This window comes from Hyperolius riggenbachi, chromosome 3, assembly GCF_040937935.1.
Source record: "Hyperolius riggenbachi isolate aHypRig1 chromosome 3, aHypRig1.pri, whole genome shotgun sequence".
Taxonomy (NCBI): Eukaryota; Metazoa; Chordata; class Amphibia; order Anura; family Hyperoliidae; genus Hyperolius; species Hyperolius riggenbachi.
Window position 1 is genome coordinate 165,785,677 of NC_090648.1, and position 20,295 is coordinate 165,805,971.

Below are 20,295 nucleotides of genomic sequence, written 5' to 3' on the forward strand. Positions count from 1 at the left end.
TTACACACCCTCTCCAAGCTCTCCTCTCAGCCTATCACACTCTGGTTAGCAGCCATGTCTTTTGTTTGTAAACACTGCCTAAAACTGGCAATTACAAGCCAGGATCTCAGCAGGGAGTGGCAGAAACAGCACAGAGGGGCCCAGGAGAACATAATGAATAGAATGGTATGCTTTTTATTGTAAGAATTTTAGAGTACAGGTCCTCTTTAAGTTTTATATCAGCCACTCTTTAGCCATAATCTGTATCCCCCACCCCACTGCTTCAGGGTCACAACACTGTAAAAATACAGCTCACATGATGCACTGCATCCAAAAGAGAGACATTTTTCAGAATGAAAAGAAAAACAAACAAAAGTAATGATCCTTTGTACTTTCCAGCAATAAAGGTGCCCATACATGAGACAATGTATGAGCAGACTGACCAAAAGAAAAATCTCTCTATGATCGAATCTGATCAGAGAGAGATCAATTGCCTGCCCATACAAAGCAGGCCGATTCCTGATCGATTTTGGCATGAATCTCCAGAGAATAAGCCTTGTGACCCCGCATACGCTGCCTCAGCGCCTCTGGCACTGTCCCAACTAATGTAAAATGCGCCCCCATGCAGTATCGTTTACCTGTCAGTGTCCACCGCTGGCTCCATCCTGTCCACACACACTTGCCCCACGTGGTTGCCAGCATAACATGGGCACATGTGTGACGTCACACACGGGCCAACATATACGCTGGCAACCACATGGGGCATTTGTATGTGGACAGAGCACAGAACCAGCTGCGGACACTGTCAAGTAGAGGATACAGCACGGGGCACCGGGGGAGTTTCTATTTTACACTAGAGGGGACAGCACAGTCGCACTGGTCAATTGTCCCGATATCACACGCCATTACAGATGAGCACCCGATTGAGCATGTCGGCCCTACATCTTGTAACATGTCCGATCGATACATGCAACCAATTTCGTCTCATCATCGATTGGGAATGCTCTTGGCAGTACCGATTTTCATCCGATTATAATGATTGAATTGGATGGTTGAATGGCTGCCAAGTTGCCTGCTGTGTGGCCACCTTATAATCAAAAGCCTACTCTCACTCACCACTCTGGGCTTTGATTTACTTTTTAGAAAATGACTTAATTTGACATAGATAAGAACTTAAGGTTTTTTAACTCTTGATGTACTTAAAAATAGATAGGAAACATTTCTTAGTAGGACTATTAAGGCTTTTATATCTGCCCACATTTTTTCATGTTTTTATGTGGCACTCAGTGAGACTCCAGAAGACTGGCGATTAGTGTTTCCAAGATTTATTCCATATTGTACATCATAAAAACAGTTGTCAAGATATTTTCAATAAATAGAATACACTACAAATGACAAGTCTTCCCTCTCGTTTTGGTCTGCCTAGCATTTGCTCTATGCTGCCGCTGCTGGGGAATCTGTAAAATTACCAAAGTCTAGTAACTACAGTAAACAGTGCACTGTGTATTGCTATCACACAGCAGTCCAATGTCATTTTCTGTACAGCAACATTATAACCATCAAAAGTGAAAATAAACATCCTTCCTCATGCATACCCTCTCTGCCGTGCTCCTATGTTATTTAAAGTCTATATACTGGACTGGGGCGAGAAAATCTTACTTTTATATTGCTGTTAGTACACTCCTTATGTCCTTTTAAAAAACGTATAAAATATAACAACATGGGGAAAACAGTCCTTACACATATGCAATATAAATGACTATATGACATTGTCAGTATGCTTTGCAGGAGCTCTTTATGGCTCATGTTTAGAACAGTCTTATACAGTCATTTTAGGGGACTTTGGTTTGATCGGCAGAGTTCTCTATCCTTCACCCCTATGTCTGTCTCTTTTCAGGATCGTGAAGAATATCAAGGAGAAAGTTCTGCAGTAGGTACATTTTCACATAGTCCAACTGAAGAGTTTAACTCATTTTATAGCAAAAGACTCCAAATTTCTTGTGTTTGTCTGGGAATCCAAAGCTCCGAACACCAGGTTCCGGTGGTCCACAGTTAAGTCTGGGGGTGGCAATGGGATATCTGACGCTGCCATCATCCAACCAAGCAGCATCACAGCGATCCAAGTCCAAGAATTTCCATGCAGCAAAGAGCTGACCCACCTTGGCAATCCGAGCGTTGTCTTGTAGGCACGCTTCTTTGGCTTCATGGAATGTAAGCTTGTTAGGATGTTCCAGGAAGTAAACTCTACCTGCGGGACAGGGAATTAAACAGGCTAAGTAGAGCACACAATAAGAAACATCAGTGTCAATGCATAGTGCACACATTGCTCCCATTCAAGAGGGAAGTGTATTTTATTTATAGTATCTTAATTGTAATTTCCAAGTAGTCTGCTGTATGCATGTGTTTCTACCTGCCCCTCACACGCCGCTTCCTGCCCTGCTGTGTTTGGCCATCCAAACTTGGCACACTGCCCATAGCAGTGCAGGTTGCTTGTGCTTTGTTATAGGGGTTTGATACCTGCAGTGGGCTTCTACCGGCCCACTGCAGGTATCAAGTCCCACGTCATCAATGAAGCCTCCTCCATTCCTCGCCGCAGGTCACCTGCCAATTATTTGTCAAACTAGACGAATAGTACTGCGGCTGCGCGGCCGTGGGTCCTTGCTCCAGTTTGTGTCTCCAGGAGATTACTGCGCAGGCACAGTACTAAGTTTTCTTGTACTGTTCATGCGCAGTAAGCTCCCAATGATGCGCGCGGGGGGGGGGGGGGTGTGGAAGACGCGTGCGGCCATGGCCGCGCAGTCTAATTAGACAAATAATTGGCAGGTGACCCATGGCGAGAAACAGAGGGGGTGTCAGTGATGGTGTGAGACTTGATATCTGCAGGGGGTCGGTAGAAGCCACAGGTAAGTGACACTTTTTGTTTTTCTAAAAGGCCATGGAACCCCTTTAAACAATCCCACCCTCCCTGCCCATAGGCTTGCCCACTGAAGACCATACTTTTTCCTTTAGACTTTTATTGGAAAACTTCAAACTATTCGCCACTCGTACAGCCCTGAAGCTAAACTCACTAAACTTGGGTCACATAGTCATGGGCTCAACCTAAAAAAGTTGGTAACATTTTGGGGATTCCAAAAAGTGGGTGGGGCCCAAAACAGCAAATCAAATTTCATATATTGACTTCAAAGGGAAAATTTAAAATGCTGGCATTCTCACGGTGTGAAAACCAGAGTCAATAAACTTGGCAAAGTCGGTCACGAGTTTACTCGGGTTAAAATTTGTAAAAAGTAGTTGGAGACTACAACAGCCAATCAATTTAAAATCGCTTTTAAAAGCGCTAGCTCAATATTAAGTATATGGCAGTGATCTTACTGCCGCGATTGCCATCGAAAGCCGGCATTTCCTGATTAGTGGCAATCGCAAAAAGCACTACATGCAGCATTTTCCTGCAATGATAGAGTGATCGCGATAAGAATGCTAAAAGCCGCTTATCGCGATCGCTCAAAAATCGCACGAGAGTACAGTGATTTTACCATACTAATCGCGGTAAAATCACCAGTGCAACTTGCTAGCATTTTGCGATTCCACGTGAGAATGGGTCCTGATACTCCACATGAAAAGCAGGGAAAAATAATAGATAAAAGAATGATTAAAGCCCTGATTTGCCTTCCCAGATTTTTCATTGTTAGTTAAGGTGAATAGAGTTGCAGCTGTTTGAAAGAAATTCACAGTCGCATGACAGAGATCTGGGCACAAAGTAAAGAGCTGACAGAAGTGTGGTAGTTTCTATCTCTGCACAAAGCAATCACCTGCCTACTCCCATCACCTGCCTCTGCTTTCTCATGTTGAGCACAGGGAGGTGGTAGGCACAGGAAGCCTACATGTCACTTTCTTTGGTTGCACTGTCAGCCAATCAACTTAGCTACATTGTAAAGTGCTGTCGCTGTAATTGTGTGAGGTTGATTACAGGAAGAAGAACCAATCAGCAGGCTAGCTGGGGATGGGTACTTTGCCCACGCTGTGCTGCCCCGCTGGAGAAAAGAGAAAGGTGAAGCGACTGGGTTAGTAATTCTGGCAGAGCTGTATTGCTGAGCTGTTTGAATCAGGTTTGATTGGGCAGAACTACAGATCTTTTAGCAAGTATGGCAAGTCACATGTTCCATTTCTATTTTACATTCAGCCTGACTGCCTAGAGTGTAGTATCACTGCATCGCATTACTGTTTTGGTATTTTTGTACGAAGAGACATCTGCGAGAAAGAGCAGAGTTTCTCTAAGGAGCTATTTGCAAAATTGATTCCTCATAAACTGTCACTAAACTAAAAATAAAACAGGACTTATGCAGAAAAAAAATATCCTATTATACGTCTTCTAGCCAACACCACATCCTTTCATTGAAAATAGCAGAAACCTGCATCTGGCAATACATTTTGGAGAGTGCTATCTATCTATCTATCTATCTACCTATCCATCTATCTACCTATCCATCTATCTATCTATCTATCTATCTATCTATCTGTCTGTCTGTCTGTCTGTCTGTCTGTCTGTCTGTCTGTCTTCTGCATGAGAATGTCCTCCCAAGATCCCCTTAAAAGAAACACAATTCCCATGCTGCAGGGCAATCCATGTTGAAATGAAGGTATGTGTAAGTGAAGGTGTAGAGTGCCTATCAATCCTGCAGGTCTGATGTTGGAGTCTCTCCTGTATCCTGCTAATGTTGGTGGCCATGGATCACTGGTCATGCTCCCCTAAGCTGCTACAGCCTGTCACTGGCTTCAAGGGCGTTGCTAGGATCCTAAGAGATCCGGGGCACTTTTGGGCAATCCAGATGAAAAATAGGTTTGGCCACACACCAGAATGTGGATGTGACCATGGGTGGGGCCAAATTTACATGAACTTAACAGCCATCTAAGTAGGCCTGCCCAGCAAAATATAGGATGAAGCCCCCCTCTCCATTAATACCATGAAAAAATAATGCAGCCTATCACATAAGTAAGCAGTGTCACCAGGGCCGGTTCTCTCATGAAGCAAGGTGAAACATTTGCATCAGGTGCAGAGAATCCAGGGACAGCACTGTGTTTACGCTAACAGCATGTAGTCAGAGTAGAAGAAGAAGCGAGAGGAGATCGAGGTAAAGAGGTCATCATTGTGGAAAATCAGCTTGTTGTGCTGTGTGAGGAGTCTGACAATGAGTGAGGAGGAGGGAGGCAGGAGAGCAGAGTTTCATTTGACTTGCACAGCAGAGGGGTGGAGGTGGCACTGCTGTCCTGACTGAGGAGGAATAGAGTGGCGGAGGGTTGAGCTGTTGAGCGTGTGCATGAGCCTTGAGTTCTGTTTGTGATGTTTACATTTGGTTCCTATCATTGCTAAAATAGTTAGCCTTAAATTTATCAGCTGAGTTAAGCCCTATACACACGCTCAACAGCAGTCTTTTATGCAGCACAATTATCAAACAACTTTTATTGGGAAACAAGTTGAAACAACCCCAAAAAATGTTTTTGCTGTTGTTCAAACAACTGATAAGACTGATAAAACGTCAATCCAACAATCTTATCAGTTGTTTGAACGATAGCAAACAACTTTTTCTTTGGATGTTTCACGACAAAAGTTGTTTGATAATTGTGCTGCATAAAAGACCGCTGTTGAGCGTGTGTATGGGGTTTTAGGCAAAAAAGATCTAAAGCTCATCATTCAAACATGATGCCCCACCAGCCAGCCATCGAGCCCCCCAAAAATTTGAAGCTGGAGCCACCACTGAATAAGGCCAACACCCCTCTCTGTGTACAGGGGAGTGAGTGGGAAGAGTTTCAGGGAAATTACCTAGTTTGCCCTCCACCACAGAAACAACTTCCAAGAGAGCTGCTAGGGAATAGTGATGGTCTTATCTAGGATAACTCTTGGGGAAGCATGTAATGTGTTCCTGAAGAGTCACGAGTGACGAAACATGTTGGGCATGGCCTAGGCAGACCAGGAAGTGTGACAGCGCGTGGCTAGGAAGCGAACGGAGGCATGTGAGAGACGCTATCTGAATTAGCAGCGAGCCTCAGCAGGGAGGCAACTGGGGAGAGCCCATACTAAATTATTCTGAGCTCCATTCTCTGGCAGGAACATGTGAGTGCAATTTTTAAATAATAACGTATATTTTATGATGGTATAACGCTATGGGTGCTCCTTTGCATTTTTCAGGTATAATAATCTGCAGCACATGAAGAGTATTGAGGACTGGGATCCTAATGACATGGAGTTTCTCAGCATTGAGCGCAATCTGAGCAGTCTAGCAGTGGTCAAAACCCTCTGGTGAGTCTGTTCCCCAAAGGGTGCCCTGGTGTTTGTATGATATCTTCCTGACAGTAGATTTGAGGAAGAAATGTAATTCATATTGGCCTCAATTCACTAAGCTTTATCAAACACATTATCAAACGTTTGATAATTTTCCTCATGGGTAAAATCTAATTTTGAATGCACTAAGGTGTTATAGATTTATTGAATGTTTTATCGATAAAACATTTGATAAATATATAACACCTTAGTGAATTCAAAATTGGATTTTACCCATGAGGTAAATTATCAAATGTTTGATAATGTGTTTGATAAAGCTTAGTGAATTGAGGCAAATTGTGTTGTGGTGTTATCTGAGGACTGACATTAGAATTACTGCAGTGGTGATTTGAGCTGAGACAGTCTATGCATAAAGTGTTTGATTAGCTAGCCCTGATTTGGTGTGACCACATTCTGCTTTAGCACATGATCATAACTAGCAAATCAGAGACTTACATATCTATCCCCTGACCAAACTTATCACATGCTTCTCCATGAGTTCTCCTAGACATGACCATCACTACTGGGAAAGATGGCTTCAGTGAAGTGAACCACTGCAAATGTGCCCTTACCCAAACCGCTTCCCATTGCACTCAAGGTTGGTACCTCTCTGCCTTCCCCTTGGCCCAACCCTGAATGAAACTCTTCTTTAACCCAAATATATATGGGCAGCACTGGGTACCCAGTTCAAATCCCCGCCAGGGTAATATCTCCACAGAGTTTGTACGTTCTCCCTATGTCTGTGTAGGTTTTTTTTCAGGCACTCCGGTTTCCTCCCACACCCCAAAACATACAGATAAGGCTTCACCATAAATTGGCCCTATACTACAATTCATGTATGACTATGGTAGGGAATAGATTGTGAGCCCATCTGAGGGACAGTTAGTGACAAGACTATATATTCAGTACAGTGCTGCAGAAGAGGTAAGCGCTATATAAATACTAAATAATAACAATAATAAACCCCCTTTACTTTTATTTATTTTCACACCTTACCTTTTAAAGCAGAAGAGAAGCAGAAGACATCATATTTGTGCAGCTGCTTGTGGCGTTCCCCATAGTTCCTCACTCCGGGTGCTGTGTCCTTCCCACCACAAGGCTCCCTGGGTAAGGTGATTGGATACTGAACAGTCCCATCCATTAGCCAGCCAGCATTACACCAGTCCATGCCCTCCTCCCAGGCCTTAAACAGTTGTTCAAATGAAGCTATCATGGCATCTTGTTTCTCACAGGCGTGTTTGGCATCATGGAAATTGAGCTGGTAACGTCCACCAGCAGGCTGATAGGGAAACACGACACCTGCACAAAGAAATGTTCAATCAGTGAAGCAACCAATCAAGAGGCAGGACATTGAGCAGATAAGTCAGGGGATGTGTGCTTCCATCAAGAACAAATCACATACAGTGGGATGCGAATGTTTGGGCAACCTTGTTAATCGTCATGATTTTCCTGTATAAATCGTTGGTTGAGTTGTTACAATAAAAAATGTCAGTCAAATATATCATATAGCAGACACACACAGTGATATTTGAGAAGTGAAATGAAGTTTATTGGATTTACAGAAAACGTGCAATAATCGAAATAGGCATTCAAAATGTCATTTTATTGATTCCAAAACCTTTAGAACTAATTATTGGAACTCAAATTGGCTTGGTAAGTTCAGTGACCCCTGACCTACATACACAGGTGAATCCAATTATGAGAAAGAGTATTTAAGGGGGTCAATTGTAAGTTTCCCTCCTAGTTTCATTTTCTCTGAAGAATAGCAACATGACCTGAAGACAAAGACTGTTCACCATCGTGGTTTAGGAGAAGGATACAGAAAGCTGTGTCAGAGATTTCAACTGTCTGTTTCCACAGTTAGGAACATATTGAGGAAATGGAAAACTACAGGCTCAGTTCAAGTTAAGGCTTGAAGTGGCAGATCAAGAAAAATCTTGGATAATCAGAAGCGACGAATGGTGAGAAAATCAGGGTCAAACCACAGATCAGCACCAAAGACCTACAACATAATCTTGCTGCAGATGGAGTCGCTGTGCATTGTTCAACCATTCAACACACTTTACACAAGGAGATGCTGTATGCGACAGTGATGCAGAGGAAGCCTTTTCTCCAAGCACAGCACAAAAAGAGCCACATGAGGTATGCTAAAGCACATTTGGACAAGCCAGCTTCATTTTGAAATAAGGTGCTGTGGACTGATGAAACTAAAATTTAGTTATTTGGGCATAACAAGGGGCATTATGCATGCAGGAAAAACAACACAGCATTCCAAGAAAAACACCTGCTACCTACAGTAAAATATGGTGGTGGTACCATCATGCTGTGGGGCTGTGTGGCCAGTGCAGGGACTGGGAATCTGGTCAAAGTTGAGGGACGCATAGATTCCACTCAGTATCAGCAGATTCTGGAGAACAATGTCCAGGAATCAGTGACAAAGCTGAAGCTGCGCCAGGGCTGGATCTTTCAACAAGGCAACGACCCTAAACACTGCTCAAAATCCACTAAGGCATTCATGCAGAGGAACAAGTACAACATTCTGGAATGGCCATATCAGTCCCCAGACCTGAATATACGGTAATTAAAAATCTGTGGTGTGAGTTAAAGCTGTCCATGCTCGGAAGCCATCAAACCTAAATGAACTAAAGAGGTTTTCTAAATAGGAATGGTCCAAAATACCTTCAACCAGAATCTAGACTCTCATTGGAACCTACAGGAAGCGTTTAGAGACTGTTTTTTCTGCAAAAGGGGAATCTACTAAATATTGATTTCATTTCTTTTTTGTGGTGCCCAAGTTTATGCACCTGCCTAATTTTGTTTAAACAATTATTGCCCACGTTCTGTAAATCCAATAAACTTCATTTCACTTCTCAAATATCAATGTGTGTGTCTCCTATATGATATATTTAGCTGACATTTTATATTGTAACAACCAACGATATACTCAGGAAAATCATGATGATTAACGAGGCTGCCCAAACTTTCGCATCCCACTTAAGATGTTGAGGCTTTGTAATACAAGTCCTTACAATTGAATAAAACATACTTTTGTTGTGATTCAAGACTGGGTCAGAAGAAATCACATATCTGGAAATCATGCCATGCATTATTTCCATAGCAGGCTCCTATACCATACCATAGCAGGTTCATATTCATAGTTCTTTGGGGAATTTCAAATACATTGCTAATAAGCTGTAACTCAAACCACAATTAACTGTACTCAGACACCTGGGCTCTATGGAAACATTGCTCCAAATTTCCCTCTAGTCCTGTTTTAACCAGAGATTTTATAAATCTAAAAAGAAGGTAGCAGTTAAACCTGGTACACACTTTCAATTGTGATTGGCCAATCAATAACCAATTTTACCAACTCCCTGTAGTATGAGGGTCACAAGATATTTAATATATTGAGCAGATTGTGTAAGTAAACCCGCATACTACATAGAGGTGGTAAAATTGGTCAGTGATTGGCCAATCATAATTGAAAGTGTGCACCAGGTTAGCAGGAACTTATATACAGATTGATTGTTGTCATTATTCTAACTTTTCATATGAAATAAATTAATGTAAACATGCAGAGGTTATTTTTGTATAAACAAGAATTTTTTACGGATGTGATTGGTAACTGCACTAATTCTTATAAGCCTATTTTTTAAAAAATAGAACAAAATATATGAGTCTACTATATACACTTTTGAAAGTAACTTTGAGTATTTTGTTTTCTTTTATGGAAAAATATGTTTTGGTTTCAAAAAAATCAAAAAAATATCCTACTCTCAATATTCATTTAGGTACATTTGTTCAAATTGTTTTGAATGGATGTTCAAAAATATTATGTAGACAGTGACATCTAGTGGCTACTTAAAGCCCTTGCACATTAATTTTTACCTCCACCACAAATCAAGTTGATAATAATATAAAAAGAAAGGCTTGTTCAGAGAATATTGATTAAACCGATGTTAGCAAAAGGCATGTGTTGTTCAGCAGGACAGGGCAACATGTAGTTACATAACCGATTTACACGGATCAGTCAAAACATTTAATCCAAATGCCTAATATGTACAGTATCTCGGCTCTGCCTGTTCAGTAAGCCAGCACCTATTCAGTAGAAGACCTTGGGCAAGACTCCCTAACACTGCTACTACCTATAGAGCGCGTCCTAGTGGCTGCAGCTTTGGTGCTTTGAGTCCAACAGGAGAAAAGCATGATATAAAAGTTCTTTGCCTTGTCTTGTGTAGATCCTCTTTGGGCCATCAGCACTGCTCTGACCAAATGAGGCACTTCAGGCCACAAGGCCTCAAAAAGTATAGAGTGAAATCCAGCACAAATACATTTTCAACCAATTCTTTATTGTCACCATAAAAATCAAATTTCAACAGCAACTGGTCTGAGTGTATTAAGTGATAAAGATGCTAATCCTGCATTCAAAACTTGCAAAACTTTTTCTGCTGTTATGGTTTGTAGTTATCACATACTTTAGGAGCACTGGCCCTAGTGCCAAAGAGTTGAATGCTGGGAGTTCTTTTTATCTATAATATATTCCTCCTCTTCCATTTATTTCCCTACCTAGCTGCTTATCAGAAACACCCTCTGATCACTTGTGTTTACAACAAGGCTGAGGTGACTCAGCGATTGGATGTGTAAATAAAAAAAAAAGACAGTGCAGTTCCTAGTATACACCTCAGTGGGAGTGTCTGAAGACTCTGGGAGGAGGACAGCTAATGAATACACAATGAGCAAGAGAAGGAAAGGGGGGGGGATGTATTAGCTTGGCAAGATGGCCACTGCCTAGAATAGGATTTTCTGCTTTTCCTTTATAAAATTCACAGGAATCATTACGTGGATAGCACAATACATCTGTTATGTAAGTACTTTCTGAGGACCCTGCACAGCACCATACACAGCAAGCTGTAATGCTGTGTTCTGACACCTCCCTCTCATGGCCAGCATTACGTTCTTTAGCAATATGCAATCTGAGCCACAGTAGCTTTACAATGGGATCAGACCAGATGTGCCCGGCATCTCTGAGCCCTGGGTGTCCATAACCCACACTGACAGTTTACCAGTTACACTTCATTGGAATACTGCAATGGGACACCGCATAAGATCTGCTGTTTTAGAGTTGCTCTGACCCAGTTACTTAGATCCTTATATGCTGAATGTGTTTCCTTTCAGCAGAGAACTACTAGAACTGACTGTTCATTTGATGGCTTGTACTTTATATCCCCACCTCTTCACAGTGCCATCGTAATGAGATAATCAATGTCTTTCACTTCCTGTCAGTGGTTGTAACAGTGTGGTTACCTGTATATAGTCATTGCCAGACTCCTGCCGCAGGACGGGCCAGCTGTAACCGCTGCCACTGTGCACACGTGCAGGACACTATATCCGGGTTAGTAATTACTGCCGCTGGTTGCAGCACATAAGCCAAGCCACTGCCCCAGTCCTGGCCTCTCTCCCTGCAGCCCCCATACTAGCATGTATAGCCGAGCAGCAGACAGAGGCTTCTCAGGCCACCACTGCAGGCTGGAAGGCCATTGCAGCCTTCCCTCCCTGGATGCACTGCACTACAGCCAGCCATTCCCATGCCGACCACCTGCACTGGATCAGGTCGTAAGCCTGAGCCTAATCTTTGGATGTATGGCAACAGTTTCCCCATACCTCCCAACATTTTAAAATAAGAAACCGGGACACTGGCCACACCCCTAACCACACCCCCTAACCACACCCCCAACCATCATTTTTTGAAGATTTTTTTTAATTAAATATTTATGCCCTTATATTTTTTTTTTTATAAATATACCCTCATACACCCTGCCCGTGGGTGGGGAGGAGGGTAAGTGTGCCCGTGGGTGGGGAGGAGGGTGAGGATGGGTGCCACTGCAAAAAAAAAAAAATGATCGAGGCGCCAGCCGCGCCTAAGTGGGATGCGGGCATAGCATTACTACCTCCCTCCCTTGAGATCTGCCCCCCAGTGTCCCCCGTTAGCAGAGTGCACTGACACTAGGCTGGAGGGTGCTAGTGAGTAGGGAGGTTGTCAGTGGAGGGGGGGAATGCCCATGGGTAGGGAGGAGGGTGCCACTTTTAGGTTGGGGGAGGTTGCCTGGGCAGAGAAGAGGTGAAAAACTGATTGAGGCTCCAGCCGCGGTAATGAGGGATGCGGGAGCTTAACACCTCCCTCCCTCTCTCTGAATACCCCCTATGTATGTCTGTGTCCCCTCCCTCCCTCCCTGTAGGCAGAGTGAGCGCAGCGGAGCGGGCAGTCGGGTTCTCTTACCGCTGATGCACGCGTACTGTCTCTGGCACCGGATCTCCATCTGCTTCCTGTGACGTCATAGTAAACAGGAAGCACATGGAGGTCCGAAGCCAGACAGTACGCGTGCATCAGCGGTAAGAGGACCCGACTGCCCGCTCCGCTGCGCTCACTCTGCCTACAGGGAGGGGGACACAGACATACAATAGGGGGGGTATTCAGAGAGGGAGGAAGTAATGAAGCTCCCGCATCCCTCCATTACCGCGGCTGGAGCCTCGATCAGTTTTTCTGCCTCCATTATCTGCCCAGCCGGCCGGGATTCAAGAGAGGGAGCCCGGGATAGCGGGACAGCCCCCCCAAATTGGGAGAATCCCGACCAATCCGGGACGGTTGGGGGCTATGGTTTCCCACCATTCTGCACTGTACCAGGCCGTAACCTAAGGACTTAATTTCTGCAAGCATGGCATGGACTGTTACTCTCCACCTATGGGGACCCTCGGACTCTCTATCTCTCTCCTATTGCTCCTTCTTTTTTCTCCATCTCTCTCAACACCTGCATTTTCAAAGACATGCGGTGGGGTGTATGTTATTGCTGCAGAGCAGTTGAGCGCCGCACAGAGTGTAGCAGGCAGCTCCGCTCGACATAGCACTCAGATGAACCCATCTAGCTAAATGTTTTGTGTAATGTGCAACTTGTAATGTAATATGATGACTGCTTGCATATCTCTGAAACTACTTTGTGTATTTCTATGTTTTTGCTGTTACCGTACCATCACCGACCCTGTATGTGCCAAACAGTGGCGTTCCTACCATCAAGCGGCAGGCTCGGCCTGCCCCCGGGTGTCATCATGGAAGGGGTTGACACATGGAGCCCTGTGCAGCCGCCCCTGTCCGCTGTATAAACTTCTGCGGCTGCCAATGTTCATTTTACCACAACGTCAGGTAGGCCGCAGGTACCTTTAACTTCCCTCAGCTGCCTCCTCCTCCCTCCCCTTCAGTCTTGGAAAGCAGGCATGGAGCCCCGAGTCAAAGAAGTTGGGGGCAGCTTCCTCCTGCTCCACCACGCGGCGCGTCTCCATGGCAACCGCGTCACCTGACCTACCAGCGGAGACGCAGCTGACAGAGGGAGAGCCTGGCTGACGATGGCATCTCAAGTTGGAGGAGGGAGCGTGCTGCTGCCAGTGAGTGACAGATGCGACTATCTGAGTCACCCAGTGGCACGCCTCTCCTCTCTGCCCTTCTCTGAGAGAAAGTGTTCCTAGTGCCATGGTGGGGACTGGTGAGTCTCTATAAGACCAGGCTGTTAATGTGCTACTTTTCTGGGGGATTTGGTGGGGGGGCAGGTGGAAATGCCATGAGACAGGGAGCAGGAGGAGGGGCCCTGCCCCTGTCTTAAACTTGGTGCTGGCCTGGCTGGTAGTGTGCTTTTTTTCTTGGGGGGGAGAGGGGGAGGTGGCATGGGACTGGGAGCAGGAGGGGCCCTGTCTTTAAAGGAAACCAGAGACCAATAAAAAAAAAGTTTTATGCATACCTGGGGCTTCCTCTAGCCCATCCGCACAGACTGCTCCCACGCTGCTGTCCTCAGTCTTCCCACAGCTCCGGTATCGGGTCCCGTTAGTTCTGCCAGTGGCGGCCAGCCTGCGCAAGAGGAAAGGCGCTCTCTACATATCTCTCTGGTGGCTGCTGGAGAGATACGTAAAGAGCACATGTCCTCTTGCGCAGACTGGCCGCCACTGGCAGAACTAATGGGACCCAATTCCCGGAGTTGCAGATAGTGGAGGACAGCGGCATGGGAGAAGTCTCTGCGGATGGGCTGGAGGAAGCCCCAGGTATGTATAAAACTTTTTTTTTCCATTGGTCTCTGGTACTCTTTAACTTGATGCTGGCCTGGCTGGTTGTGGCATTTTATTTTTTTGGAGGTTGTATCTGGATAATTAGCACCGGGTGTCAAAACCCTAGGTACGCCACTGGTGCCAAAAATAATTCCGGGTACAGCCCCCATTGTACTTGGCGAAATAAATGATTCTGATTCTGATATTTAAGATTCTGTGAAGTAAGATACAACTAAGTACTCAAGCTACTTCTTCTTGTTCCCATCATGCATGACTAATTATTAGGTCTGTAGCTCACCATTGTAGCTCTTCTGCATCTACTTGTACAAGAACTTTAATGCTATATATACACAAGGGGGTATCGTAAAGTTTTTATTATCACCCAGACCTTATTAAGGTATATTGATGACATTTTGTCAGAGTTATCATTGATCCCTAAGTGCACGATGTAGAGAAAATCAGCTCATTGTATACTGTATTTTTTATATATATATTGTGCCAGAATCGTCTAAAGTGCGAGATGGAAAAGATTGAGGCTTGCAGTGTGATCAAATTCATACATTTGAAGGGTAATAATGCCCAACCAAAAACAATCCTCTTCATCCTGTTCCAACTGTGTCAACATTTGTCTTGAAAAGTCACGCCGTGTTTGTTTCTGGAAAGGAGTTAGCAAACATGGAACCCAGCATGCAGACACCTTAGACATGTGCAGTTCATCATGAATCATTTTCCACACACTACCATAACTGAGGCTAGCTTCATCCATGATCGTTTGGATGGTTGGTCGTCTGTCTTCCAGAATTAAAACCTCAGATTGTTTTGCTGTGGCCGCATCGTCTGTCAATGATGGTCTTCCAGGTCTTGACTGGTCTGTGAGGGACATGTAACCACTTTGGAAATTCCTTTTCCACCTTATACTAATGTTATACGAGGGGCAATCGTTTCCATAAACTGCCATCATCTCATTATTAATTTGCTGGGCACAATTACCAACCATTCTGGTTTCACACTAGCAGCCAGCGTTTTAGATGCGGTGCGATCATCTGATCACTTGGCACCACAACGCTAAAAAGAAGCCTTGTATACACCTGCATTGATGCGCGGTAATGTAATTTTTGGCAGCAAACCAAACTATAAGTGAGGCTCTCTAGACGTCACTTCCTGTGGCCGAAATACAATTTGCACGGAAGTATATTGAAAAAATAAGTTTCCACACATGCGCACAAAATAGATATTGGTAGTGTGTGGCGCCATTGACTTACATGACTTCCGGTCAACGAACGTCGCTGCGGATGTTAACCCATAATGTGCTGATGCTTTTGCATCATGTGCGATACTTCTGGCGTAATGCGATACAGCGTAATACAGCGTATTAGACTTTAATTGCTTTAGTGTTACCCTGTGGTAAAAAAGAGTAAAGCAATGAAAACATTCTATTGTGAAAGGGGCCTTAGAGGGAAGGTTTGAGCAAATATAAAAAATCCACTTACCTGGGGCTTCTTCCATCCCCTGGCATCCGTCCTGTGCCCTCGCCGCAGCTCCGGTGGCTCTCGGCCCCCTCCAGTGGAGAAGACAACCTCGCCAGGTCGGCTTCCTCTGCTCTCCAGTGTGCAGTTCACTGGTCGCGCTGACATCATCTGGACTGTACAGCGCAGGCGCAGTAGGAATCGCGCAGGTGCAGTAGAAATCGTGCAGGCGCAGTAGGAATCCTGACCCGGAGGGGACCCAAGACCACCAGCGGTGAGCGGAGCTGCAGCGAGGGCACCGAACGGCTGGCAGGGGCTGGAGGAAGCCCCAGGTAAGTGGATTTTTTTAATTTTTGATTTGCTTGGATGTGTCCTTTAAATGCAGGAACTTTACCACGCTGTGAGCCTCATTCTTTTCCATCTCACACTTTAGTCATTTCTGGTACAAAATGTAAAATAAACAAGGGATACAATAAGCTGATTTTCTCAACAACATGTACTTAGGGACCAATGATAACACTAAAATTCATTAATATACCAACATAACTTCCGGGTGATAATCAAAACTTTACAATATCCCCTCATATAGCATTTTTCTCCTCTGCTTTGCCTACCTTATCTGTATGACACCTTTAATGCACACCTGTCTTTTTTTTAAATCCCTTTAAAGAAAGGCCATGCTCATTAACAGTGTTGTGTACACTTGTGTGGCTCCCCATCTGTATATTGATTTCTCTTGCCAATGTGCTAAATCAGCTAGCAGAGCTTCTTGACAGATATAACACTCTGGCTGTGTTATGCCGCTTGCTCCTTCTCACTGGTTGTCTAACAGCGCAGTCGTCTAACACTTTTTGAAGTCATTTTATCTATGTTCTCATATAGATTTAATGAATGACATACACAGGTCAGCAAGCTGCACACTTACAGACACATGATCCACTCCATACAGCACAAAATTCACTGCCTTTAAACCACTTACTTACTTTGCTAGTCACAGTCACAGTCACATGGATGTAAAAGATTTTATTGTGAACATAAAAGGAGAAGACCTGAGCATGAGTAGGACTGGCACTACCATAGGGCAATTTCGGCCATCCCCCAGTGCCCGTAGCAGGTTGTCAAGTTCCCCCCCCCCCCCCCCCCCCAGTCTTCCCTCAAATTCACTGTCATTCCCTGCGGCCCCTGCACAGTTTTTGACAGTTTTACCTGACCCAGCAGGTGCGCTCCCCTGTCAGTCAGTGGAACAGTGCTCCCCTTCTTTATCCACCACTGGTTGCATCCCCTCTAGGACCCGCGGCATGTTAGTACATAACGGGTCATGGAAGAGAGACACCCCTGTGAGGATGTAGACGAGGAGTGCATGGAGCCACTGTCTGACAGAGGCACATGTGTGAATGCCGGGACAGGTGAGACACTATGCCAAAAACTTTGCAGGGCCCCTTGGAACAACAGTAAAATTGGGGAGAGACCTGGGCGGACTGGCAGCAGCAAAAGAAAAAAGGTAATGGTGCTGAAATTATTGTGTTAGGTCGGGAGGAGGGTCTGTCAGAGGACCCCCAGATTAATTTTGCTCAGGGTCCCCACTTTAACTATAACCTGCGCTGAGCACAAGATTTCTCAGTCTTCGGAGTGGATAATGTTGGTCAGTATGAGGGATACCATGTGTATTTTAAAAATGTTCCCAGTTTATAAACTGATTTTCAGTTTTACAGCATTATACTGAATTCTAGTAGACCCAAGCCCGTTTAAAAACGGGCTCTAGGTCTTTTTTCTGCCGCCGCCAGTGCGCACACGCGGGCGCAACCCATGTGCGCAACCGCCGTGCGCACCCACACCCGCCCGCCTCGCTCGCCCACCTTGCTCCTTGGTCCCGTCCAGCTGTCTGTTACTGCGCACATGCAAATTAGCAAAAAACAGGGACACAGGGACAGCTGGACGCAGCGACACAGGAATTTTATTGTATAGGATTATTAGCATATGTTTATAAAATAAGTGTTTATAAATTACAAAGAGCAAAATTCATAACACTGCATATAATGGGAATATAGCGTACCACTATTATCTGACACAGAATTAAGGTGGCCATACATCACTCAATGTATGGCCACATCGACCATCAAATGGATTCCCCTATGACTGAATCTGATCAGAGAGGGATCTATTGCCTGCCCACAAACTGCACACTGCTGTGCCGCCCCCACGTATAACATGTCCCCATATCCGTGCTCAGTGTTTTAAAGTTTCACCTCTCCACCGTCACAACTCCTGTCACTGAGAGCACTGGTACCAGGTGACTCGGCACACATGTGCCAGTGTCACACCACAGGAGGACAGGAGTCATGCCGGTGGAGAGGTGAGACTTTGAGGGGAGGGGGTGGTGACACTTTACATTTAGTAGTGAGATACTGGCCGGGGGGTCGGTCATTGTGATACTGAACACCATTACAGCTGTGCACCAACGGGGCCCTTGTCACCAAGATTTTTCCACGGGAAGTCAGTCTAAAGATCAATCAGGCATCCATGGTGTGGTATCAATTGTCGCCCAATTTAAAATTATTGAAATAGAAGGCCGATCAGGCCGCAATATCGAGGAATGTATGGGCTCTCCTAGAGTTAACCTACTTAAAGTGGACCTGAACTCTTGCACAGGACAGAAGCAAAACAGATGATACATGCACCCTGTATGTATTTAGAGAGTTTAGCCTATCTAAATCCCTCTCATTTGTGTCTAATCACAAGTTGTAGTTTTATCTGTCCCCTATGTCACATGACTGCCACGGTAGAGATGGCAGATAAGGTCTTTTGAAAGCACAGGATGCTAAATATATGTCTGCTTCCATGAATCAGTAGGTAGAAATAGTGCAGATTTATTTTAGGATTTGTATCAGCTGTAACAAAGAAATGTTTTTTGTTTAAAGGTTATTATGCTGTTGTGTATCTTTAAAAACAGAGAGGGTGTTCTGAGTTCCGGTCCGCTTCAAAGCAAACCGGGACTGAAAATAAGATGATAAGATAATGATCTATATGGGTAGCAGATATATACTGCCACACACGCCCAGAGGTGAGGGTAGTGGAACGGCTAAACAATCATAATTCTCTGCTCTCATCTTTTTTACTGACCCACAAACCCAAACAGATTTGTAATACTTTCCACTCCCTACTCTGGCCTCTTCCTCCATTTTCTCCATTCCTCCAACGTCCTACATTTTAGCCCAAGGTTTTGGCCCATTTCATCAAAATAGAATTCAACACCATCAGAAACAAGTATAAAAAATAATGCTCTGGCACCAGATACCAATATGGCTGAGCACAGGAATGCAACATATCAGGAGAACTGGCCATCCCTGAGTACTGCTCCATCGCCCATCCAGCCACGGTTCACCGACCAGCAGCTTTATATACCATGATGCTTATGCAAGCTTGCTGATTTCAGCTACAGCACCTTCTACTGCTGCTTATTTCCTATGAAGCGATTTGCCTGACTGGATGATAGGAACGCTAGTAACATCTTGAACATGGTTGTATTGTGACACACCACGATCTATGTTTTTATTCTTCCTCATCACAATCCATGAAATATGTTTGCCTCTGAAGAAGCAACGATGAAAAAAGTCATGAAATGTGTGTTAGGCTATGCGATGTGCCACTACACGTGACTCAAGGACAATGTTATTGTGCTGCGTCACATTTGACTAGTTATGACCATTATATTAAAGGGATACTGTAGGGGGTCGGGGGAAAATGAGTTGAACTTACCCGGGGCTTCTAATGGTCCCCCGCAGACATCCTGTGCCCGCGCAGCCACTCACCGATGCTCTGGCCCCACCTCCGGTTCACTTCTGGAATTTCAGACTTTAAAGTCAGAAAACCACTGCGCCTGCATTGCCGTGTCCTCGCTTCCCCTGATGTCACTAGGAGCGTACTGCACAGGCACAGACCATACTGGGCCTGCGCTGTGCGCTCTTGATGACATCAGCGGGAGCGAGGACACGGCAATGCAGGCGGAGTGGTTTTCTGACTTTAAAGTCAGAAATTCCAGAAGTGAACCGGAGGCGGGGCCGGAGCATCGGGGAGTGGCTGCGCCAACACAGGATGTCTGCGGGGGACCATTAGAAGCCCCGGGTAAGTTCAGCTCATTTTCCCCCGACCCCCCTACAGTATCCCTTTAAAGTGATGTTTGAGATTTTATATATATATATATATATATATATATATATATATATATATATATATTTATTTATTTTTATTTTTTTTCCAAACATATTTTATTGAAAATTTTGCATTTATAGTTACAACAAGCAGAGCATATTAGTGGCTGCATAAGGAGATTGAGACACATCATATAAGTATGAACATCAAGGAGTGAATGTATAACCTCTCCTCCAAAAATTCCCAAAAGGAAAAACTATCCCCTACTTTCCCTTCTCCTCTCAGCCAACCCTTGCTGCTCTA

The 20,295-nt window shown here is 44.6% G+C and overlaps 1 protein-coding gene across 4 annotated transcripts in view; it reads right to left on the reverse strand.

Annotated features, from left to right (window-relative positions):
* Positions 1 to 818: 818 nt before the first annotated feature.
* HAPLN3 (hyaluronan and proteoglycan link protein 3) overlaps positions 819 to 20,295 on the reverse strand; it is a 53,048-nt gene continuing 33,571 nt past the window's right edge. For 2 of the 4 annotated variants that reach the window (XM_068272467.1, XM_068272465.1), the window contains exons 4-5: positions 7,289 to 7,591; positions 820 to 2,227 (exon numbers count right to left, since the gene is read on the reverse strand). In XM_068272467.1, coding sequence (XP_068128568.1) covers positions 1,944 to 2,227; positions 7,289 to 7,591 — 587 coding nt within the window. In that variant the 3' untranslated portion in view covers positions 820 to 1,943. Of the gene's footprint in view, positions 2,228 to 7,288; positions 7,592 to 20,295 lie in introns of all 4 variants that reach the window. The other 2 variants (XM_068272464.1, XM_068272466.1) reach the window with 2 other exon arrangements.